The sequence below is a fragment of the Oryctolagus cuniculus genome, chromosome 1 (assembly GCF_051225735.1).
Source record: "Oryctolagus cuniculus isolate XC-2025 breed Fujian yellow rabbit chromosome 1, ASM5122573v1, whole genome shotgun sequence".
Taxonomy (NCBI): domain Eukaryota; kingdom Metazoa; phylum Chordata; class Mammalia; order Lagomorpha; family Leporidae; genus Oryctolagus; species Oryctolagus cuniculus.
Genome location: NC_142867.1, coordinates 58,056,784 through 58,082,674, shown reverse-complemented (window position 1 = coordinate 58,082,674; position 25,891 = coordinate 58,056,784). Strand labels below are relative to the sequence as shown.

At 40.6% G+C, this 25,891-nt stretch overlaps 1 protein-coding gene across 2 annotated transcripts in view; it reads right to left on the bottom strand.

Moving 5' to 3' along the window:
* Positions 1 to 25,891, bottom strand: part of RIC3 (RIC3 acetylcholine receptor chaperone) — an 85,136-nt gene that overhangs the window by 30,734 nt on the left and 28,511 nt on the right. For both annotated transcript variants that reach the window (XM_051824364.3, XM_008265650.5), the window contains exon 2: positions 118 to 341. In XM_051824364.3, coding sequence (XP_051680324.2) covers positions 118 to 341 — 224 coding nt within the window. The remainder of the gene's footprint in view (positions 1 to 117; positions 342 to 25,891) is intronic.

Sequence of the window (25,891 nt, the reverse complement as noted above, 5' to 3'; positions counted from 1 at the left end):
GGTGACAGATTAAAAAGTGCTTTATGAACTGTAAAGGGTTTTAATGTAGACAATGATTTTTATTGTGATCATTTTAGATTTCCACTGATATAATATGATTAAAATGATTCCACTTACCTTAAACAGAATGTACAGTATATATAAAAAAATTCCAAAACCATAGATTGGAATAATCTGCCCCATGAGGCCTCTTCCACTACCTCCTCCTCCAGTGCCTCCGGATCCTTTGGCCTTTGCAAATGCCTCCGCAAGGTGAGACCTCTGGAAACGAGCCCCAGGGGTTTGGCCATCTGAAGGTGCCTGGTGATGATGCATCATAGGAGGAAATCGGCCCAACTTTCCTGAGAAAATAAATGATTCTGTCTTTATCTCTTCCATTATCTTATCATGAAAACAGCTCATGCTTTGGAGTACAAACAACAGAAGCCAACTCAAACAGGTTTAAGAAAAAACGGGTATTTCATTAAAAAGGTACAGAAGTATCACACATTTACTAAATATAATGTGGTAACTAGCTACTCACCAAACCCATTTCCTCTTCCTTCTGGGTCCACAGCTAAATCACATTTTTCAGTCCCTCACAGAGTTAAACTTGGTCATATGACTGAATTCCAGCCAAAGCAATGTGAATGACTGTGCTAGTTCAAGGTCTGGCCTATAAAATCTCCCATGTGTTCAGTCCACGGTTACTACCTTTCTGCAGGACGAATGCTGATATCCAGGGAGACCTTGGAGGCAACGTGTGGAAAATGGCAGAGCCTCTGTGAACCTGAGTTCCTGGATAACCATGCGGCACAGAGCCCTCCACTGCTGCCACCCACTGACTCAGAGCCATCTGGACCTGTTTCTATGAATGAGAAATAAACTTCCATTGTGGTAGGGCCATTATACACATCAGAGTCTATCTGCTAAAGCAGTTAGCCACCCCTAACTAGTACAGATAAGGAAATGCAATGTGGTCTCAGGAGAGAAGAGAACCAGAAACTGGAAAGCCATGAAGACCCAGGACTGCGAGTTTCACATCCTAGCTCAATCTCTCTCCATGGGGCCATAAGACTTTTTCCTTTGTTCCTCTGTGCACGTCTTCTTCATTCTCCTCTGTGGATCGTTTCTCTAGCTTCTTTGTGCACACAGAAGATGGTCACTCCCAAAGCTCCTAATTTGTAAGCTGAGACAGGTCTTTATTCCAAATTCCTTAGAGGAAGACTGAGTATTTAGTGTTGGTAAGTATTCGTCCCTTTCCAATCAGCTACAGCTGAGCAGAGTGGCTACATAAAGAAAACAGGGTCAAAGGACCCAAGCTTTTAAGCAAAAGGGCAGGGCTTAGAGAAAAATTCATTTTCTTGGATTGTTTTCCCTCCATTAAGAGGAGCTGAAAATTAACACCTCAAGCCTCCTGAGGGCCAAAGTGAGACAGAAAGGAAAAATATCTCTTTCAAAGGTCATGTCAATAGGCTTGTGGGGAAAACTCACTCAGAGATAACAGTATAAAGAATAGAAAGACGTCATAAGACACTAAAAGGTAGACCATCACTGTGGTGCTGTGGTATAGCGGGTAAAGCTGCCACCATAGTCACTAGCATTTCATGTGGGCACCAGGTCTAGTCCAAGCTGCTCCACATCCGATCCAGCTTCCTGCTAGTGTGCCTGGGAGAGCAGCGGAAGATGGACCAAGTGTTTGGGCCCATGCACCCATTTGGGAGACCCAGAAAAGGCTCCTAGCTCCTGGCTATGGATCAGCCCTGCTCCGGCTGATTTGGGGGATAAACCAGCAGATGGAAGATCTCTTTCTGCCTCTCCTTCTCTAACTCCTTCTTTCAAATAAATAAATGAATAAGTCTTTGAAAAAAGATACTAAAAGGATAAACTATAAAGTACATCATTGCTAGACTTTAGCAAAATCAGGGATTTATGTTCAATAAATACCAAGAAGAGAATTAAGAGAGATGACAGGTAAGGGAAATATTTGCAATATCTGAAAGTGACAAGGGATTAAGTATCTGTAACGTAGAAGGGGAGTCTATAATTCAGTATAAGCATCCTAGAGAATCCATCAGAAAATGGGTGAATGAGTAGGGAACTTGGAGAAAGAGAAATCTAAACGGCAAACTATATAAAGAGATTATTAAAATTCAAGTAAAACCAATGAGCAAAATACAAATGAAAATCACAAGACAGCACATTATTCCCATCAGAAAGGCAAAAATAATGGTACGGGCTGGCAATGATATGGGGGAGATAGACTTTTCATGCACCAGAGGTAAGCATGCAAAATGATACAGCCATTCTGCTAAGCGATCTGCCTGTATCTAGTGACATTATGTTATGAACAGGCCCTGTGATCTGATGATCCCCCACCCCCACCCCACACACACACTTTACAGTCTTGTGTGATAATGACACCAAGCCTTCATCCCTAATACCTTTATTTTGTTCCTTAACTTGCAGTTCCTCTGCAAGAATTAAAGCCAAAACCTAAAACCTGAATTATGAAGACTCTCATTGGCCCTATAGTTAACATTTCAGTTTCGGCCTCTACTGTGAAAGCTTTGCAAGAAATCATGAGCCCTGATCAAAGTAATACCCTAGCTACCATTAGACCTATACATATTGGAGCTCATATTTGCCAGTCCAAAGGAAACATGATGGCCCCACCACTGACCAAAGGCAGGCCACATTTACTGCAAACCAACCACAGGCTCACACACTGCTCATCCCCAACTTTAATTCAATACCTTTAATCCTTCAGGGAGTCTGGGAACTGAACAATAGCTACCTGACTCCTTACTCTTTGCTTAGCAATGAATACCAACTTTTTCTACCACCCCAGTGTCAGTGATTGGCTTGCTGTGTGGGTGAGCAGGCCTAGTCTGGGGGTTCTACAGCAACTCCTGCAACCATTTTTGGGGTATTCACTAATAAGAATGTTCATTGTAATCATGTTGTAGCTGACAGCTTGCTGTAACTTTGATTTCTATAATGAAAGAATGGTAAATCAAAATGGTGGGATACAAACATGGAATTTTACATAGCATTAACCCACACTTTATATGTCCCTAGAGCAACATGCATACACATTTAAAAACACAGCATTGAGTAAATCATAAGCAGATACCATTATGTAAGTTGAAGACATACATATAACTACATTACATACCTTTCAAGCAAATATGTAGGCATATAGACATTTAAAAAAAAAAAGGAATGGGTACCCATGAGCAGGGAAGAGAGTGAGCAGGTGGATTGAGGGGAAAATACTAAACATGAAAGAAACAACAAAACAAAGAAACCTTTCACTGACAAAGTTAATGGTGTTATGAATTAAGGACTGTCTTTCCGTCAACTCTGCTCCGGGGGTAAAAAGGCAGGCAGAGGGTGGGCAGACAGGACAGGCAAGCAAACAGCGAGCTGCTGGGCTGGGAAGCTGCCTTCTACCTTGTATCCTTTCTCAGCCAAGCTCCACTCCAACAATCCTCATTTCCTTCCCAATACTGACTTTGGATGACATGGAAATTAAGTGAACAAAGAGTGGGTCAGCAATAGAAACAGACTTTGGAAAGTCAGACAGGGAAGATGTAAGTCACATGATGCTTTTTCTGGGTGTCTTTTTTAAATCAACAAGGATCTTAGCATACCAAATGTTAACTGTGGCCTTAAGGCTATTATGCACCTTCAAAAACAATTGTATAGCCACCCTCTATGAAGCTAACCTCTCTCCTGAGAGATCTGATATATTCAGTGACTAGTGTACATTCAGTAAACTAATTCAATTGTGGAGTAATAAGATTTAATATTTGGAGTAATAAGCTGAATTATATACTAAGCTGAGAATACTGTCTTCAAAACCTGGCATTAAACAAAACGGAAAAAGAAAACCAGATGACATAAAATGCTTCATTTTTCATTTCTAAAACTGAAAAATGATGAAGTTAAACACTGTACATCTCTCTCCATAATTTATGTGCATATCAGCCTGGAAGACTTACTGGATACCTATTACGTTCAAGTCTGTGCCATAGGTGAGAAAGGAACCATAAATGAAGAAGACACAGTAGTTCCCACATGGCACAATGCTTTTAAAAGGAAATACATCAAAACAAAGACAAATAACAGCAGGGTATCAGGGATTTGATTACTTGACAAAATAAAGTTTACATACTGAAGGGTGAAAAAAAAAGAGAGAGAGAGAGAGAGAGAGACAAGACAGGAGTCAAATAGGGTCAGTCATTGAGGGGAATAAGAGACCCAGAAGAGCAGAGAGGCAAAGTGGTACCAGGAAAAAAGATGAACACATGCACTCAACAGATGGAGAACAAAAAACCATTAAACAGGGTGACTACAAAATTAGTTTGGCTTCATTTAGGGAAGTAACAAGACATAGGAGGGGGAAGCAGAAATGGGGAGGAGTTTAATGTTCACTTGTGTGGTATACATACTTGATATTGTAAAGCTTGGATCAGAGGGATATTTTAAGAGAAGAATGCTTGAGGGGAATTAATCTAGCATTTGAGTATAGTACCTAGTAGACAGAGAAACTGGGCCTGGAGAACCAGCCAAAAGACTAAACAGTAATTGAGCTTTGAAATGCAAGGGGTGATAGCTATAGCTATAAAAAAAGGGTAAGTTCAAGGGTTGTTACCATGTAATTGGCAGCAGCATTTAATAGATGACAGAATATAGAGCTGATGGGGGAGCAGTCAGGAAATTCTAAGAGGAAGTATTAGAAGTACTAACAGATATGATGAATGAACTGGAAGAGCTTAGAGTAAGAGAAGACAGAGGTCACAGTATCCGCACACTGTATTCTATTTCTCTTAATACTCTATGGGTAGAAGACAGAGAAAATTTTTATCATGCTGCAGTTAGGGTTGGGAAGAAAACAAACTCTAAGCTACCTAAGAGACAAAATAAAGTTGAGTGAATTATTTCCAATACCAAAAAAGCTGGATGAATAAATGTACTTCAGTGCAAAAAGAGGAAGAAAAGAAAAATGAGTTGGCTAAAGTCAACCAGAAGTAAGCCAGTATCATAAAAGTCAGAGGAGGAAGAATTTAAAGCAACTGAGCGATGGCATTCCCTGTTTAGACACAAATACTCTCAATAGAGGGCTGTCAAGAAAAATTCTGAATGTCTACTTGTTTAGACAACAACAAAAACCAACATACTGTAGCCCTTCCTTATCTATAGTATTTCTGTGATTTCCATTACCTATATTTGGACTGCAGTCCAAATATATTAAATGGAAAATTCCAGAAATAGTACAAAAGTTTTTCTTTTTTTTTCTTTTTTCTTTTTTTTTTTTTTTTTTTTTGACAGGCAGAGTTAGAGAGAGAGAGACAGAGAGAAAAGTCTTCCTTTGCCGTTGGTTCACCCCCCCAAATGGCTGCTACGGCCGGCGCACTGCGCTGATCCTATGCCAGGAGCCAGGTGCTCCCTCCTGGTCTCCCATGCGGGTACAGGGCCCAAACACTTGGGCCATCCTCCACTGCCTTCCTGGGCCACAGCAGAGAGCTGGACTGGAAGAGGAGCAACCGGGACAGAATCCAGCGTCCTGACTGGGACTAGAATCCGGGGTGCCGGCGCCACAGGCAGAGGATTAGCCTAGTGAGCCACAGCGCCAGCCACCAAAGTTTTAAATTACACATAATTCTAAGCATCATGATGAGATCTCCCACTCACCTACCCTCACTGTGGCCCAAAGTATCCGCACAACAAAAACTACCAGTCCACTAGTCACCTAAGCCTCTCAGTTAACTGATTAATTCTGGCAAAATCACAATGCTTGGTCCAAATAAGCATTATTTCCTTAGCAATGGCCCTAAAACACAAGAATAGTGATGCTGGCAATTTTATAACAGTATGTTGTTAAAATTGTTCTGTGTTGTTATCAGTTATAGTAGTTAATTTTTTGCTGTGGTACTTTAAAAAATAAATGTTATCATAGCTATGTATGTATAGGAGAAGTTAATAGATTACAGGTCAGTACTATCCACAATTTCAGGTATTCATTGGGGTCTTGAAATGTGTCCCTTATGGATAGGGGGCATTGTACTACAAAGTAGTAACTTCAGAGTTAAAAGAAGCTTTAAAAGTCATCGTCTTTCAACAAATGGTGTGGGGACAACTAGATACTCAGGTGAAGAAAAATGAAACTGGACTTCTATCTCACACCGTATACAAAAATCAACTTAAAATGAGTAAAGGCCTAAATGTAAAGGGCTAAACTTTAAAATCTTATGAGAAATACAGATATAAATCTTTATAACCTTGGATTGGGTAATTTCTTACATATAACACCAAAAACACTAACAAAAAGTAGGTAAATTTGATATTATCAAAATTCAACAATTGTTTTTGCTGCAAAAGGCACCACCAAGAAAGTAAACAGAGGGTCTGGCATTATGCCACAGCAAGTTAAGCCACCTGCATCCCAAATGAGTGCCAGTTTTAGTCCTAACTGCTCCACTTCTTATCCAACTCCCTAATGGTACACATGGGAAGGCAGAAGACGGCCTGAGTGCTTGGGCCCCTGTCACTCACATAAGAGACCTGTATGGAGTTCTAGACTGCCGAGCTAGGTATGGTCCAGCCTTGGCCTTTGTGGCCATTTGGGAAGTGAACCAACAGATGGAAGCTCTCTCTCTCAAGTCTCCCTCTATCTAACTCTGCTTTTCAAACAAATAAAATAAATCTTGGAAAAAAGGAAAGTGAGGCCAATACTGTGGTGCAGTGATTGAGGCCATTGCCTGCAATGCTGGCATCCCTTCTGGGTGCTAGTTCATGTTTTAGCTTCTTCTCTACTGATTCTGCTTCCTGCCAATGGCCTGGTAAAAGTAACAGAAATGGCTCAAGCATTTGGGTCCCTGCTACCCACATGGGAGACCCAAATGGAGCTCTTGGCTTCAGCCTGGCCATTGCAGCCAACTTGGGAGTGAACCTGCTGATGGAAGATCTTTGACTTTGACTTTCAAATAAATGGATTTTTTTAAAAAGTGACTACAACCCACTGAATCAAAGAAAATATTTTTAAATCATATTCTTGATAAAGGTTAGTATCCAAAATAATTTTTACATTCGATATTAGACAATTAAAAATGAGCAAAGAATCTGAATAGACATTTTTCTCAGGAAGACTTACAGATGTTCAATAAGCACATGAATTCTCACATACTGCTGGTAGGATGTAAAAAAAAAAAAAAAAAAAAAAGGCGCAGTCACTTTGGGAAAACAGCTTGCAGATCCTTAGAAGATTAAGCCCAGAGTAACCATTTGATCCTGGATTTCTTCCCACTGGTATTGATACAGTATAGCAAGGCAGCTGGTTAGGTGAGCTGGAATTCTTGCAATGTAACCCTATTTTCTTTTTCTTTTTTTTTTTGAGATTTGAAAAGATTCTTTAGAGTCAAAGACCTCCAGCCAGAGCGGCATGGAGGGGGGCTTCCAAGAGAGGAAAAATCCAAAGGGCCCCCCCCCCCAGATAAACTTGACAATCAGATTGGCATTCAGTTACCAGGTGGGGACAAAACCTTTCAAAAGACCTGATTTACAATCCTTTATCCTATCTGGCTTGCTCAGTGGGATAGGTAAACTGTGACCACCACTCCCTTGCTAGTAAATTTGGAGATTCCAAGGAAGAAGGACAGCCTGTTCCTTTTTTTTTTTTTTTTTTTTTGCCAAAGATAATCTTTTGGGGGTAAGGGGGGAGCAAATATTCTACATCCAGAATCCCACTGGGACCACCCTACCTATTAACCCATCTTAAAAAGAATGTACCCTAGCATCTGTTAGTGGAGGACTGGATGATGATCACTCTGGCTGCTTCATGCTGAAAAGGGGTGACTTTGGGAAGGGGGTCAAGACAGGGTTCCAGCAGGAGGTGGCTTCTCCAGGAGGATGCAGTGCCAGCTTATAGAAACTGCTTCCATTGGAGGTGTCACATGCATGGCTACTTAGAATTTTACTTTTTCAAGTCTGGAGAAAAACAAATCTAACAAGCAGTTTAAACTCACAAAATCTAAAACTGTTAGGTAGGAAGTCAGAAATGAGCTTGTGTATGTGTGACAGGGGCCTAAGGAATTGACATCTACAGGGGTCCAGCATCTGCATCTCAAAGTCATCCTGATAACCTTCCAGGTGCAGCCTAGCATCTGCACTTCAAAGTCCCACCCAGATCCTGATGACCTTCCAGGGAGTCCTGACCCTTCTACCAGGCCTGATAAATATCCTTCCTCTAAGGCGGGCCAGCCAGGCTTTTGTTGTCTAATAACTTCAGTAGGAAAAACTCAGAGAGGAATTTTTTGTATTTATACCCAACAAGTCCTTTGTTCAGGAGGAGAATAATGAGAGGGAGGAGAAGAACAAGAGGGGGAGAGAAAAGGCGGGAAGGCAAGACCCATCCCCTTAAAAGCCCCAGCCTAAATTTGAACCATGCACTCTCTCTGATTCTGTCTGAAGAGGTGCCCATCCGTTCTTACGGATGTCCCTACCCTAATAAACCTTGCTAATCTGCTTTCCACTGCTCTCTGTCTCACACCTGAATTCTTTCTTGTGGGAAGACAAGGACCCTTTGCTTCTCCGGTAACAAAACCAAGGACACAGTCATTATTAAACCAATAGCAAGTTTTCTCATTGAGAGGCAAACATAAACTGACACAAGGGGCTTTAAAATAATCAGATGGGCTTTAAGGCCTTGCCCGTTACGAGACTCAGACCTATCAATCTCTTTACATGGGGTACATCACAAGGGAGATACACTGTTGGCTTCCATTACCTAGCTGGCCTGGGAAGGAGAGCTGGCTTGAAGAGAACATAGGGGCATTTTTAAAAGGAAAACATTTTTAGTTAATATACATTCTGCCTGCAATGCTGCTGACCCTACTTGGCCATCCCCTTGACAGCAGTGATCACTTTGGAAGCTGGGCCAAGTGAAGGGCTTTTCAGCTTAGAGTGAACAAGGTCTGTGGCTCTGACCTGGAGCCCTTCAACTCCAGGGCAGGTCCATTTCAGTGACCCAACTCTTGGCTGGTATGGCTGCCAGGGCCCTTCATAAGCTGAATTCTGCTGAAGCCCTGGCTTTCCACATCGAAAACCAATGCAGTGGACTGGCCTGTTGGGTCTCTTTGATGGCAGATAACTGTGTAAAGCAGCCATCAATTGGCCTGCCAGCTACCTTTACATCACTTCTGCCACCTAGCTTCCTCTTCCCCCTGGTTTTCGTTAAAACAGACCAGAGGAAACCTTTAAGAGGATGCAAGTCAAGTGAGTGCCCTGTCCAAAAAAAAAAAAAAAAAAGAAAAATCAAAGAGTTGCAAATTCGTAGACTTTGATAGTTCCAATTGGGTCCCTGAAAATATCAAAGGATATTTATCTCTCATCTTGTAGAGATATCAACTAATAAAGCTATTTGGATTATACTGTCAAGATGTGAAGCAGTGCTAAATTTTGTTATGATAATGTAAAATGTGACTGATACGAATGTCCAAAAGCTAAAAAGTCTAATGATCTTTTGTTACCAGACATGATTATTATCTTAATGAAGAAGGCCCAGAAGCCTAAAAGGGTTAAATGTTTTATAAAATCATACAGGTGCCATAAAATCAAAGAGGTATTAACAAGGCAGGAAATACCATTTTCAAAGATAGGGGGGATTTGTAAAAAAAAATGGAATATATAGGATAGATGGTAAAAATGTTTTATATCCTAGGATGAGTCTTAGCATTTTATATATAGTATAATATTTTACCTAATTACTAATGAATGCTTAATAAAAAAACATGCCAGGTACTATGTAAGACACTGAGATTACAATAAAAAATAAAACAAAATCCTCTTTAAAGAGTAACAGACAAGAGTGCTGTTACTACAACATGGTAACCCCACTTTGACCATCAAAACCTTTTCTCTTATCACTCTTCACTCTTCTTTGCAACACAAGAAAGTGATTAACACATACTGGTCCTTCAATAAATACTGGATTAATCTGAATAAATCCTTGTCAGACTTGCCAGCCCTGGTCTCTCTGGCACATCATTCTCCTGAGCTCTTTTTTCTACTGACTCAGCATTCAACAGTCTCTTCCTTGGTTCTTCTTTAATTCCTTTCCCCAAGATTTTATCTCAACCCCTTGTTTTTTTATATTTATATTTTATTTTATATAATGAACATAAATTTCCAAAGTACAGCTTATGGATTACAATAGCTTCCCCCCCATAACTTCCCTCCCACCCACAACACTCCCGTCTCCCACTCCCTCTCCCCTTCCATTCACATCAAGATTAATTTTCAATTATCTTTATATACAAAAGATCAATTTAGCATATATTAAGTAAAGATTTCAACAGTTTGCACCCACACAGAAACACAAAGTGTAAAATACTATTTGAGTACTAGTTATAGCATTAATTAAACACCTAAGAGTAATTGTGTATTAATTAGAGTTCAACCAATAGTGTTAAGTAGAACATAAAAAATACTAAAAGGGTAAAGTATTAAGTTCTTTTTTGTTTGTTTGTTTGTTATATAGTTATTTTTATTTAATAAATGTGAATTTACAAAGTGCAACTTTTGTATTGTTGTGGCTTCCCCCCACAACCTCCCTCCCTCCTGTGGCCCTCCCCTCTCCCACTCCCTCTCCCTCTCCCATCCCGCCCTTCATCGAGTTTCATTTTCAATTACCTTCATATACTGAAGATCAACTTAGTATATATTAAGCAAGGATTTCAACAGGCTGCACTCACACAACCGCACAAGATATAGGGTATTGTTCGACTAGTAGTGTTGTTTTTAAGTATCATAGTAGAACACATTAAGGACAGAGATCCTACATGGGGAGCATGTACCCAGTGACTCCCGTTGTTGATTTAACAATTGGCACTCTTATTTATGATGTCAGCAATCACCCGAGACTCTTGCTATGAGCTGTCTAGGCTATGGAAGCCCCTTGAGTTCACCGACTCTGAACTTGTTTCATCAAGGCCATATCACAGTGGAGGTTCCTTCCTCCCTTCCGAGAAAGGCGCCTCTCTCCTTGATGGCCTGTTCCTTCTGCTGGGGTCTTGTTCACCAGGATCTTTCATTTAGATTGTTTTTTTGCCACCGTGTCATGGCTTTCCATGCCTGTGAGACTCTCATGGACCTTTTAGCCAGATCCAAATGTCCCAAGGGTTGATTCTGAGGCAGGAGTGCTGCCATTCTATGAGTCTGCTGTGTGTCCTGTTTCCCCCGCAGGATCATTTTCTCCCTTTTAATTCTATCCTTCATTAGTTGCTTACACTGGTCTTATTTGTGAAATCTCATCAACACATACCCTATCTTTTTGATCAGTTGTATATTTATACTTATCACTTTACCAAGTGCGCTGACATTGGTACCTGCCTCCTTGGTAAGACTGAGTTGAAATCCCCTGGCACATTTCTAGTTCCACCATTGGAGGTAAGTCCGAGTGAGCATGTTCCAACCTATATATCTCCTCCCTCTCTTATTCCCACTCCTATGTTTAACAGAGATCACTTTTCTGTTAATTTTAAACGCCTAAGAATGATTATGCATTGATTACAGAGTTCAACCAGTGGTCTTATGTAGAACAAACAGAGCAACAACAACAACAACAAAAAAATACTAAAAGGAATAAAATAGTAAGTTGTTCCTCAACAGTCTAGACAAGGGCTGCTCATGTCATGGTCTCTCATAGTGTCCATTTGACTTCAATGGGTATCATTTTAGGTGCTCGTTTAGTTGCCATTGATCAGGGAGAACATGTGATATTTGTCCCTTTTGGACTGGCTTATTTCACTCAGCATGATGTTTTCCAGCTTCCTCCATTTTGTTGTAAATGCCCGGATTTCATTTTTACTGCTGTATAGTGTTCCATAGAGTACATATCCCATAGTTTCTTTATCCAGTCATCCGTTGATGGACATTTAGGTTGATTCTATGTCTTAGCTATTGTGAATTGAGCTGCAACAAATATTGAGGTTCAAATGGCTCTTTTTTTCTCCCCTTTAATTCCATTTGGGTATATTCCAAGGAGTGGGATGGCTGGATCCTGTGGTAGTGCTATATTCAGGTTTCTGAGGACTCTCCAAACTGTCTTCCATAGTGGCTTTACCAGTTTGCATTCCCACCAACAGTGGATTAGTGTCCCTTTTTCCCCACATCCTCGCCAGCATCTGTTGTTGGTTGATTTCTGTATGTAAGCCAATCTAACCGGACTGAGGTGAAACCTCATTGTGGTTTTGATCCGCATTTCCCTGATGGCTAGGGATCCTGAGCATTTTTTCATGTGTCTGTTGGCCATTTGGATTTCCTCTTTTGAAAAATGTCTGTTAAGGTCCTTGGCCCATTTTTTTATTGGGTTGTTTGTTTTGATTTTGTGGTGTTTTTTGATCATTTTATAGATTCTAGTTAATCCTTTATCTGTTGTGTAGTTTGCGAATAACGTCTCCCATTCTGTTGGTTGCCTCTTCACTTTCCTGTTTCCTTTGCTGTAAAGAAACTCTTCAATTTGAGGTAATCCCATTTGTTTATTTTATCTTTGATTACTCATGCCTCTGGGGTCTTCAGGAATTCTTCACCTGTTCCAATATCTTGAAGGGTTTCCCCTATGCTGTCAATTAGTTCCATGGTGTCGTGGCACATCTCTAGTTCTTTGATCCATGTTGAGTGGATTTTTGTATAAGGAGTAAGGTAGGGGTCTTGCTTCATACTTCGACATGTGGACATCCAGTTTTTCCAGCACCATTTGTTGAAGAGGCTGTCCTTGTTCCAGGGGTTGGTTTTAGGTCCTTTGTCGAATATGAGTTGGTTATAGATGTTTGGATTGATCTCCGGTGTTTCTACTCTGTTCCATTGGTCTATCCATCTGTTTTTGTACCAGTACCAGGCTGTTTTGATTATAACTGCCCTGTAGTATGTCTTGAAGTCTGGAATTGTGATGCCTCCGGCCTTGTTTTTATGGTAAAGGATTGCTTTAGCTATTCTCGGTCTCCTGTTTTTCCATATGAATTTCAGCATCGTTTTTTCTAGGTCTTTGAAGAATGACTTTGGTATTTTGATTGGTATTGCATTGAACTTGTAAATTGCTTTTGGGAGAATGGACATTTTGATAATATTGATTCTTCCATTCCATGAGCATGGCAGGTTTTTCCATTTTTTTGTGTCGTCTTCTATTTCTTTCTTTAGTGTTTTGTAATTTTCATCATAGAGGTCTTTGACCTCCTTGGTTAAATTTATTCCAAGGTACTTTATTGTTTTTGTGGCTATCGTGAATGGAATTGATCTTAGAAGTTCTTTCTTGGCCCTGGCATTATCTGTGTATACAAAGGCTGTTGATTTCTGAGCATTGATTTTGTATCCTGCTACTTTACCAAACTCTTCTATGAGTTCCAATAGTCTCTTATAGGAGTTTATCGGGTCCCCTATATATAGTATCATGTCATCTGCAAATAGGGATAGTTTAACTTCCTCCTTTCCCATTTGTATCCCTTTAATTTCTTTTTCTTGCCTGATGGTCCTGGCTAACACTTCTAGGACTATATTTAATAGCAATGGTGAGAGTGGGCATCCCTGTCTGGTGCCAGTTTTCAATGGAAATGCCTCCAACTTTTCCCCATTCAATATGATGCTGGCCATTGGTTTATCATAGACTGCCTTAATTGTGTTGAGGAATGTTCCTTCTAACCCCAATTTGCTTAGGGTTTTCATCATGAAAGGGTGTTGTATTTTGTCACATGCTTTCTCTGCATCTATTGAGATAATCATATGATTTTTGTTTCTCAATTTATTAATGTGATGTATTACACAGATTGACTTTCGAATATTGAACCATCCCTGCATACCAGGGATAAATCCCACTTCGTCTGGGTGAATATCTTTCTGATGTGCTGTTGGATTCGGTTTGCCAGAATTTTGTTGAGTATTTTTGCATCTATGTTCATCAGGGAGATAGGTCTGTTGTTTTCTTTCTCTGTTGTGTCTTCTCCGGGCTTAGGAATTAAGGTGATATTGGCTTCATAGAAAGAATTGGGAGGATTCCTCCCTTCCAAATGTTTTGAATAACTTGAGAAGAACGGGGGTTAGTTGTTCTCTAAATGTCTGGTAAAATTCGGCGGTGAAGCCATCCAGTCCTGGGCTCTTCTTTTTCGGTAGTACGTTTATTACTGATTCAATTTCTTCCATGGTTATGGGTCTGTTTAGATTTTCTATATCTTCCCGGCTCAGTTTAGGAAGGTTGTATGTGTCCAGGAATCTATCCATTTCTTCCAGGTTCCCCAATTTGTTAGCATACATCTCTTTGTAGTGGTTTCTGATGATTCTTTTTATTTCTGTTGTGTCTGTTATTACATTTCCATTACTATCTTTGATTTTACAGATTTGGGTCTTCTCTCTCCTTTTTTTGGTTAGTTGGGCCAATGGTGTGTCAATTTTGTTTATTTTTTCAAAGAACCAGCTCCTGGTTCTGTTGATCTTTTGTATTGTTTTTTTGGTTTCAATTCTGTTCATTTCTTCTCTGATCTTTAGTATTTCTTTCCTCCTTCTGGATTTGGGCTTGATTTGCTGCTGTTTTTCTAAATCCTTGAGGTGCATGGAGAGTTCATTTGTTTGGTTCCTTTCCAGCTTCTTGATGTAGGCACCAATTGCTATAAACTTTCCTCTTAGCACTGCTTTTGCTGTGTCCCACAGGTTTTGATAGGTTGTGTTATCATTTTCATTTGTTTCTAGAAATCTTTTGATTTCTCTTTTAATTTCTTCGATGACCCACTGTTCGTTTAGGATCATGTTGTCCATTCTCCATATATTTTCATATGGTGTAGAGATTCTTGGGTTGATGATTTCAAGTCTCACTGTGCGATGGTCTGAGAAGATGCATGGTATAGTTTCAATTTTTTTTGAATTTGTTGAGGCTCCCTTTATGGCCTAGCATATGGTCAATCCTAGAGAACATTCCATGTACAGGGGAGAAATACGTGAACTCTCTGGCTGTGGGGTGGAAGGTTCTGAAGATATCTATTAGGTCTATTTGGTCTACAGCGTCAATTAACTCTGTTGTTTCCTTGTTGAATTTCTGACTGGTTGATCTGTCCATTGGTGAGAGTGGGGTGTTGAAGTCCCATGTTACTATTGTATTTGAATCTATATCTCCCTTTAAATCCTTTAGTAATTCTTTCAGGTAGCCAGGCGCCCTGTAATTAGGTGCGTATACATTTATAATAGTAATGTCTTCCTGTTGGACAGATCCTTTAATCATTATATAGTGCCCTTCTCTGTCTCTTTTAATAGTTTTTATGTTAAAGTCTATTTTGTCTGGTATCAGTCTATTTTGTCTGATACCAGCTCTTTTTTGATTTCTGTTAGCTTGGAGTATCTTTTTCCATCATTTCACTTTCAGTCTGCGTGCATCTTTGCTGATAAGGTGTGTCTCCTGAAGGCAACATATAGATGGATTCTCTTTCTTGATCCAATCAGCTAGTCTATGTCTTTTGGTAGTAGAATTAAGACCATTCACATTCAGTGTGATTACTGTTAAGTACTGTCTTTTCCCATTCATGTTTCCTGAAATGAGCTGTTTATGTATTTTGAACTTTGTAGGTTACTCTACATTTGCTTTTTTTTTTGCAGTGAAGTTCTTGTTTTTGTATTTCTGTGTGCAGCACGTCTTTGAGCAAGTGTTGTAGGGTTGGACACGTGGATACAAATTCTTTCAGTTTCTGTTTGTCGTGGAAGTTCTTTATTTCCCCTTCATTCATAAATGATAGCTTTTCTAGGTTGTCATTGTTTGTCTTTTAAAACTTGAAATATATCATGCCATTGTCTCCTTGCCTGTAGTGTTTGCGATGAGAAGTCTGGGGTGAGTCTGATTAACTTAACCCTGAATGTGATTTGTCGTTTTTCTCTGGCACATTTTAGGATTTGTTCTTTGTGTGTCACTGAGCTGAGTGTTGCCACAATGTGTCGCAGTGAATTTCTCTTCTGGTCTACCCTGTTCGGGAGTCCTGGCTATCTGCTGAATTTGCCTGTTGTTATCCAGCTGCCTTTGTTTGAAGTTTTCTGATATTATTTCATTGAAAACACCTTCCAATCCATTCTCTCTTTCCACCCCCTCAGGGACTCCTATTATCCGAACATTACACCGTTTGATTGAATCTTGTAGGTCTCCGACCATATTTTTTAATTTTTTAATTTTTTCTTCCTGCGTTTGAACTGACTATTATTTCTGGAAGTTTGTCTTCGAATTCTGATATTCAGTCTTCTATTTCATCTGTTCGATTTCCGAGGGATTCCACAGTGGTTTTTATATGGTCAATTGAGTTTTTCATTTCCAGTATTTCATTCTGGCTTCTCTTTAGGATCTCTACTCCTTGGACTTGTTTTTCATTCAGCTCGCAACACTGTTTCTCATTATTTCTAAGTATTCTGATTATTAATTTTCTGAATTCTTTTTCTGGCATAGTTTCAAATTCTTCTTCTTCAGCCTCTGTTATGGTTGGTTTAGCCTGCTCCATTGGCGAGTTTATATGTTCTTCTATATTATTGTGGGTTTTTGTTTTGTTTTTTGGCATTCCATCTGGGTGGTTTTTCAGGTTGATTTCCCTCTGCTATGGGCTGCTGTGAGTCTGTACCAATATCCAGTGTAAGCAGGCTGCTCTGCCTTCTAGAGTTTATTTATTTATTTATTTATTTACTTAGTTTTTGTAACTTGAGTGGGCTGGTGTCAGGGCTTTGAGGTGCCAGTCTCCGCCCCTTGGGGGGCCGGTTTCCTTGTTCCTATGTTCACCCTTACGTGTCTGTGCCTGGGGTTCATTGGTCAGCCACTCTCTTTCACTGCACCTCCTGCCAGAATGTAAACAAACAAGATGGCTGCACTCTGCCCGCTGCAGCTCTGATTGTGGGTTGGGCGGTCCTAAGGATCCTGGCGTTAATGATCCCTCAGTTCATCCCCCTGGATCCTGCCCTCTTCCTGCGGGCGCTATTCAATTTTTTTTTTCTGGTAACTTGAGTAGACTGGTGTCAGGGCTTTGAGCTGCCCTCCCTCGCCGCCCGCCCCTGCACAAGGAGTGTCGTGTCGCTCCACTCCACCTTTGGGCTCCGCCTCTGAAGGTTAGTGCGGAGGCAGAGGCAGTTCTCCTTTAAGCCCAAATGTAAACAAACAAGATGGCTGCTTCCCACCCGCTGCAGCTCCAACTTGGGGGAGGGATCCTGGATTGTTCAGTCCCTCAATCAGACCCCCTGAATCGCTCACTCTTTCCGCAGGTGCTACTCACTCTGTTCCATTTTCTATTTCCTCCCCAACTCAGTTATGCATGTCTCAGTGTCCATCCAGGGTGGGTTGGGGGAGAGGCAGTGGCGGCTGCTACAGTGGTGCTGGGCAAGCGCCCTGTCTCACCTCAGCTTCCAGCGCTGGTGCGTACACACTCCTGGTAGTGTCCTGCTCCTCAGGCGTCCGCGTCCTCCTCGCAGGTCCACCCTGTCTCCCCCGTTTCGGAAGAGCTTCCCTTTCCCTGAAACTACAAATTCTCACCCCTCTTTGAACCTTCCCTTCCCAGACCATCGGTGTGCTCCCTCCCTATTCCGCCATCTTGAAACTCCTCCCACAACCCCTTGTTCTTTATCCTTTTTCTTTTGATATACTCATTCATTCTCAAAGAATTTATTACCATTTTCAAAGTGTATAGCTCCAGCTTTGACTTTTCACCCGAGATTTTGTCTCTTATATCCAAATCCCATTAGTATATATGCCTTTTTATATGTTTATTACTTGAAACCTAAAATGAAATTTTCACATTTTAAAAGTTGATCTTCTTCTATATTTCTTTTCCTTGTACATTCATTCTCTCACAACTTTATGCTTCAGATCTACAACTTCTGCCATCTGTGACCAAGTACACAGTTGAGATGGTAGGCTGGGGTCAAAATGCTAAATTCAGAAGGGAATTTTTTCTTAATAACATTAACTGTCTTCAACAGGGAGCAACCTCATCTCTTAGGTTTTGATACTACGGTACTTCTCATAACTGAATACCCCAGAACGCTTAAATAGTCAATGATTAGAGTGTGCGTCTGGCACACTGGTTGGGTCTCTGCTGGCCCACATCCCATACCAGAATGTCTGGCTTGAGTTCTGTCTACTCTGCTTCAGATCCAGCTTCATGCTAATGTGCAAGTGCTGGGAGGCAGCAGGTGATGGCTCAAGTGCTTGGGTGCTTTCCTCCCATGAAGAACTGAATGGAGGACCAGGCTCCTGGCTTCAGCTTGGCCCAGCCCTTGCCACTGCAGTCATTTGGGAAGTAAACAAACATATGGAAAATCTCTGTGTGTGTGTCTATATCTTTCAAAGAAAATTAAAATAAATTAAAGTTAAATTTAAAAGTCAATGACTATAAGGTGTTTGGAAAATTATAGTTAAAATGATTGTTAACAGAAAATTTTTAAGTTATGAAGTATGCCATGTATACAAAAATACAGATAATACATGAAAATTTGTAAACCTACCACCCAGATATAACCAAAGCTCTTTCTGTACTCTTCCCTCTTCCTACCCTGAGATAGATACAACTCTTAATTTGTTATTAGAATGTATGCATTTACACTTTACTGCATAAGTATGCATAAATAAACAACATACAGGGATTTTTTTTTTTTTGACAGGCAGAGTGGACAGTGAGAGAGAGAGAGAGACAGAGAGAAAGGTCTTCCTTTTCCATTGGTTCACCCCCTAATGGCCGCTGAGGCTGGCGTGCTGCGGCCGGCACACCGCGCTGACCCGAAGCCAGGAGCCAGGTGCTTCTCCTGGTCTCCCATGCAAGTGCAGGGCCCAAAGACTTGGGCCATCCTCCACTGCCTTCCTGGGCCACAGCAGAGAGCTGGACAGGAAGAGGAGCGACCAGGACAAAATCCGGCACCCCAACCGGGACTAGAACCTGGTGTGCCAGCGCCGCAGGTGGAGGATTAGCCTATTGAGCCTCAGTGCCGGCACATACAGGGATCTTGAATGTTTTAGAACTTTTTATTATGAATGAATGGTGGTGATAAGTGCATAACCATGTAAATGTACTTAATGCCACTGAATTGCATACCTAAAAATGGTTTAAGAAGTAAATTTTGTTATGTTACCACAATTTAAAAAAAAAAAAACTGTGTATTATGGTAGCATACAGTATGCATGCTTCTTCAATGTCGCTTTTTTGCCTTGTCTTGGGGTAAGGATCAGTACTTTGGCCCAGAAATGTATCCACATTATTATGTGCAGCTCTAGTTTACTCAAACATTTAGATCACATCTGGCTGCATGACATATCAAATTTCCTCACACATTCTTCAAATGATTAACATTTAGATTACAGTTAGTTTTTCATTATCACAAAGGTTTTTCCTGAGAGCGGCATTATAAACAGGACCTATAAAGGTCAGAATCAAGATATCAGAATATTAACACGGTAGGTTTTCCAATGTAGAAAACTGTGTGACTCTCTCTAGGAACTTAAGCATGCTATAAAATGGAACTTGACTAATCCTAATTGTTTGATGAAAGCTTTCACCATATTTATGCTTAGTTAACTATTAAAATTCCACTTAGCATACTGTTTGAGCTTGACTAAAAACTGAAGGAATTCTACCATTAAGTGCTACTTTCCCTGGTTAATCATCCTTACTGCTAAAACAAAAACTCTAGCACTGTTATCAAGAGCTTTCTTTTTTTAATTTTTGTGTTTTTAAAAGGCAGAAAGAGAGAGAGACAGACAGACAGACTAATCTTCCATATGCTGGGTCACTCCCCAAATGGCCACAACGGCCAGGGCTGAGCCAGGCCAGACCCAGGAGCTTTATCTGATCTCCCACGTGGGTGCAGCCATCCTCCGCTGCTTTCCCAGGCACAGCAGGGAGCTGGATTAGAAGTGCAGCAGCCAGAATTTGAACCAATGCCCATATGGGATGCTGGAGCTGCAGGCAGTGGCTTTATCCAATAAAGCACAGTGCCAACCCCCAAAAGAGCTTTCTGAAAGCAACATTGAACTATCCCCAGCATTTCATTCTTCAGGCAAATAAATCAGCAAAGAACTGCATGTGTTTATTTCTTACTACTTCAGTTCAAGAAAGGTCTTAATGGGGCAAGTAAATCAATAAAGAACTGGATGTGTTTGTATTTCTGATTACTGCAGTTCAGGAAAGGCCTTAAAGGGCCAGTTCCTTGAGATTCGAGTGTGTAAGCTTCTCCCTATGCACTGAGCACTCTGAAGAGGTCATATTTACTTCAGCATTACTGAAGGTGGAAGCCCACATAACAGCTCTGCCTTTCCTGTACCAGCCTTCTCCAAGAGCCCCATCTTCCCAAATCCACTTTGTGGCCTACTGTTATCAGAGTAATCTTCCTAAAGAACAATTCTAAATGGTGTTGTTATTTTTCTGGTCAAAAGCTTCTCACTGATGACAGGAGGCTATGTTATAACAGAATGGAGGCAGCAGAGTGAAACAGAATGCAAATCATTTTTTTAAGATTTGTTTTTTATTTATTTGAAAGGCAGGAGGGAGAGAGAGAGAGCGCATGCGCTAGAAAAAGAATGAGTCTTCCATCTGTTGGTTTACTCCATAAATGGACCCAATAGCCAGGGCTGGGCCAGGCCAAAACCAGGAGCTTCATCCCATCTCCCACATGGGTGCAGGGGTGCAAGCACTTGGGCCATCCTCTGTTGATTTCCCACGCACATTAGCAGGGAGCTAGATCAGAAGCAGAGCAGCCAGGACTCAAACTGGCACTCATATGGGATGCTGGCACTGCAGGCTGCAGCTTAACCAGCTACAGCACAGCACCGGCCCCAGAGAATCATGTTTTCAGTCCATTTGTAATTAAGATTCTTGCTGTGCCTCCAACTATTAAATTAACACTTCTAGCGTGCATTTTTATCATCTGTAAAATGGGTATAATGATATCTACTTCTTAGAGTTGTAACAAGAATTACATATTAGATAAGATTAAATATACACAGAACCCAGCACATAAAGCAGATGTTTAACAAATTCTGATATTCCCTCTATTCAAACTGAATCACTAAACAAGTGAATGACATAATCTAAACTGAAAGTATCTCTTCTCATACATTTCCACCATATACCACTGACAGCCAAAGTAGGCCTCTCTCCATGTTCTGAACCTGCCTTGTGCCTTCTTGCCTCTAGGCCTGTGCTTATATCCCAGTGGTTTTGCTTTTCTTTCCAGCTCCACATATCTAATCAGCCCATCCTCTTCAAAGCCCAGGCCAACAGTGCCCTGACCTCTCTCAGTATTTTCTCATACCACCTCCAAGTCCTTAAAACATACTGCTTGATTCTCTTTAGGTACACTTACCATACATGGCCTTAGAGTGGTATTTATAGATCTTACAGCCTCTACTTGAACAGACAGGAAAACAAAACAGGTAACATCTTCCACTGCTCAGTTTTATTTGGTGCTAAAACTTATAAATTATATCTAAGAACAAGGAAAACCACCATCAGCTAGGCACTGATCCTGCTGTGAAGTGACTTGGCACTGACAGTCCAATCTGGATGTTCTCCTGCAGAAGCATAAGCAACACCAGAACACCAACACCGGTTAACCCATTCCATGAACATTATGCATGAAGACAAAAACAAGACCACTTTTTAATCTGTCCTAACACAGATAAACATGAACCCTGTCCAAGCCACAAAACACCAGATATCCCCCAGTGCTGGATTAACATAAGTAACTGCTGTTTTCTCATCAACTACAGCCTGAGCCTTTCTCTAGTCTGCCCTCACTTTATGTAAACTCTATTGAGAGACACAGTCAGAATTTGCTCCACTTCTTGACAGCATCCAATCTAGAGCAAAACCGCACAACCTAAAAACGCCCTCAAAATCACCAAATGACCCAAAACCTTTAAGGTATTTTTTTTAAACCACTGGCTTACTAAAATGCCCCAAGGTTCCCCATGGTATACACTCTCTTGCTGCAATGAATAATAAATCCAATTTGTTCAACTACGTATGCTGTGTCTGGTAGTCTTGGGCTGGACGACAAACTAAGAACTTTTTGAATAAAGGCCTGGTGCTTTATTTGTTTGAATCCCCTACAGGGCATGTTCTGGTCTTGCATGCTGTTCTCTTTGATCATCCAGTCTGGATGGATTACATTCTGTTAGCCTTCGTTGGAATCTGAAGACCAGCACAGTCACCAGCAAGGTTAAAATGGGAAATGGCAATCAGGAAGACTGAGCCACACATCAACAAGTTCCTGAACTTGAAAAACTACCTAATGTATAGGCTCTTAAACTGTCAATCCCTATTATTTTCTGCTTATTTCCATAATATCTGAACAGGAAAATGAATCTTTAAAATCAAAATAATCTGCTAATCTCCCTCTCATTTGAACAAACCTTCAGAATAAATATCTGATTTTTTACAAGAAATGGTAAGAAACTAAAACAATGCAACTGTACTCGAGTACTTAATACAAACATATATAAGAAGTTAATTTAAGATAACAAAGGATAATTATATATGCATGTGTCTTATGTCGATGCACATGTATCTTCATTCCTCAGAGAAACTGAGCTGCACTGGGACAAGACTCCTTTGGAGAGCCCATGGTGACAACAGTCTGAGCTACTCCAGAGGCATGAGGCCATTAGGAAGAGGCTAGCAAGGAATCCTATTTATAAGTATTCAAAAGTGACATGCTAAAAAAAAAAAAAAAAGTGAGATGTTCACTGAAAAACATTGGTAGGTAGGGTCATTAGGAGAGATGTCTGATTATATTATTACTATGGGAGCATCAAGGGTTCCCAGCCAAGTAGAGGTGGTTCACAGGACTCTCCTGATGCCAATTCCTGCACAGAGCAGCACACTATTGTCTTGGAGGACCTCGACGACCCCAGAACCTATTGAGAGTCACATTCAGGGCCAAGCATTTGGTACAGCAGTTGAGACACCATGTGGGACACACATCCTAAATCTGAGTGCTTAGGTTCCAGTCCCAGCTCCATTTCCAATTCTGGCTTCCTGCTAATGTGCACCCTGGGAGGTAGCAGATTATAGCTTAAATATTTGGGTCCCTGACAGCTTTTGGGAGACCCAAATTTAGTTTCTAGCTCTTGGTTTCTTGTTGTGGGCATTTGGGGAGTAAACCAACAGATGGAAGAGTCTCATTCTTTCTCCTCTTTTTCAAATAACATGAAAATTATTTTTTTGAAAAAGATCTCTACCAGTTTTTAAAATATTTATTTATTTATTTGAAAGTCAGAGTTACACAGAAAGAGGAAGAGATAGAGAGAGATCTTCCACCCACTGGTTCACTCCCCAAATGGCTGCAATGGCCAGGGCTAGGCCAGAAAAAAGCCAGGATTCAGGAGCTTCCTCCCAATCTCCCACGTGAATGGAGGGGCCCAACGACTTGAACCATCTTCCACTGCTTTCCCAGGCACATTAGTAGGAAGCTAGATTGGAAGTAGAGCAGCTGTGTCTTGAGCAGACGCTCAGATGGGATGCCAGTGTTACAGGCAGTGGTTTAGCCTGCTATGCCACAATGCTGACCCTCCAAATTTTTTTTAAGTTATTAAACTAATGCTGGAACAGATCATAAGTTTTTTTTTTATCTAAAGTGCCGACTTTTAAGATTTTACTTATTTATTTGAGAGGCAGAGTTACAGACAGAGAGAGGGAGAGACAGAGAGAGAAGTCTTCCATCCATTGGTTCATTCCCCAAATGTCTGCAACAGCCAGAGTTGGGCCAATCCAAAGCCAGAGCCAGGAGCCAGGAGCTTTTTCCATGTCTCTCATGCAGTGCAGGGGTCCAGCACTTGGGCCATCTTATGTTGCTTTCCCAGGCCATAGCAGAGAACCAGATTGGAATAGGAGCAGCCAGGACACAAACTGGTGCTCATATGGGCCTACTTCGCCACAGTGCTGGCCCCTAAGGTATTGACATTTTTATGTTCCACAGGTACCAAACATGAACAAAAGAACTAATTGGTGAAATAAAAGGAAAACTTTAGAAGGACACCATGCCATCTTAGTGTTTGCGGCAACGAAGTAGGAGTTGTGTGGCATAGGGCCCAGGAAGGTGAAGTTTTAAAAACCAAGACATACAATTTCATGGCATGAGACTCTAAGAGGGAAGTTTTTTGTTTTTTGCCCCCCCCCCCTTTTTTTTTTGAGAGACATCTACTGGTTCACTCTCCAAAAGCCTGTAGCAGCCAGGATTGGGCGAGGTTGAAGCCAGGAGCCCATAACTCAATCCAGGTCTCTGACTTGGGATGCAGGTATCCAAGTACTTCAGTCATTGTCTGCACATTAGCAGGAAGCTAGAGGGGAAACAGAGGAAAGCAGACTGACACCAAGGCACTCTGAAGTGTGATGTGAGTGTCCCAAAACGCAACCGGAACTGCAGTGTCAAAATCCATTCCTAAAGCTCTGAAAATATATTTCTGCTTGGGCATTTGAAAAATACTGCAGCGGGTAGGAAAAGGGGTAGGGGGGAGTACAGGTAGCACTACTAAAAGGACAGAAATGATGATGAAAAATACAGTCAGTAAAAAATAGTGGCAAGACATGAAAGAGCTACCTGAGGTCAAGGTCAAAGATAAATTAAGATTTGCAAAAAGACTAGCAAAGAGATGTTTGCAGCAAAAAGGCAATTTGCCTGATGATAAAACACAATTCTGAGAAAACAGAACTTCTCAGCCTCTACTTTGTTTCTACACTGTACATCAAAGGGGGATGAATTTGGGGTTGGATGAAGAATTCACAATTTTAAGAAAAAAAAAATTCCCAAGGAGAACAAGTCTGTTCACTAAATAATTTCTACCAAGAGGATTGGGAAAACATTCAAGTAAAGTAACTAAAGAAAAACTTTTCTAGTTATATTAGTAAAAAGAAAAGTTGTGAAATATTGTAGATACAACTGCTGTTCCAGTTTGCAGCAAGTACACAGTGGATGGTAGACTCTACATACTACAAAATATGTTGAAACTCTCGGGGTAGATACTAAAAATTTTTTTTTTTTTAGAGTGAATGTAGGAGAGAAAAAAGAATTTTTTTTTTATTGTAAAAAAAAAGTATACCCATGGAAAGCTGAGAAAGGACAGAAAAATTTAAATAACCACCATGATCCAGAAATAATCACTGTTATAATATTGACTCATTTCTTTCTAGTGAATATATATCTTTATATTTCACTGTGTCACACACTATTTATCACAAAACTTTTCATGAATATAATTTACTGAACTCAAAATAGTTTACCACTTGGATGTGTAATAATTTATAAAATCTCAAGGAATGTGATGATGATGATGTAGTGGCCTATATATATGCCAACGGAGAAAGCCATGATTCTTAGAATCCAGTAATCCAGTATTTATTATTTCACTTATTCATTTGTTCAAAAAACTTTTTCAAAAAGATTTATTTTATTTATTTGAAAGGAATAGTTATATAGTGAGAAGGAAAGACAGAGAAAGAAAGAATCTTCCATCCACTGGTTCCCTCCTCAAATGGCTGCAATGGCCAGGACAGGACAGATCCAAGCCAGGAGCTTCTTCCATGTCTCCCATGTGCAAGCAGGGGCCCAAGCACTTAGGCCATCTTCTGCTCCTTTACTCACTGCATTAGCAGGGAACGGGATCGGAATTGGAGCAGCTGGAACTCACACACAGTGGCTTTACCCACTCTGTCATAAAGCCAGCCAACCCCTCAATAAACTGTTACTGTCTACTATTTACATGCTTGGTCTAAAACTAGACATACAACTCTGAACAAAGCAAATAATTCCCTGCCCTCAAAAGGCCTCATTTCTAAGAGGGAAAAGAAAAAATAAACAAGATAGTGATAAATACTAAGGAGAAAGGATAAAGCAGGGAAAGAGTATAGGGTATGTTGGG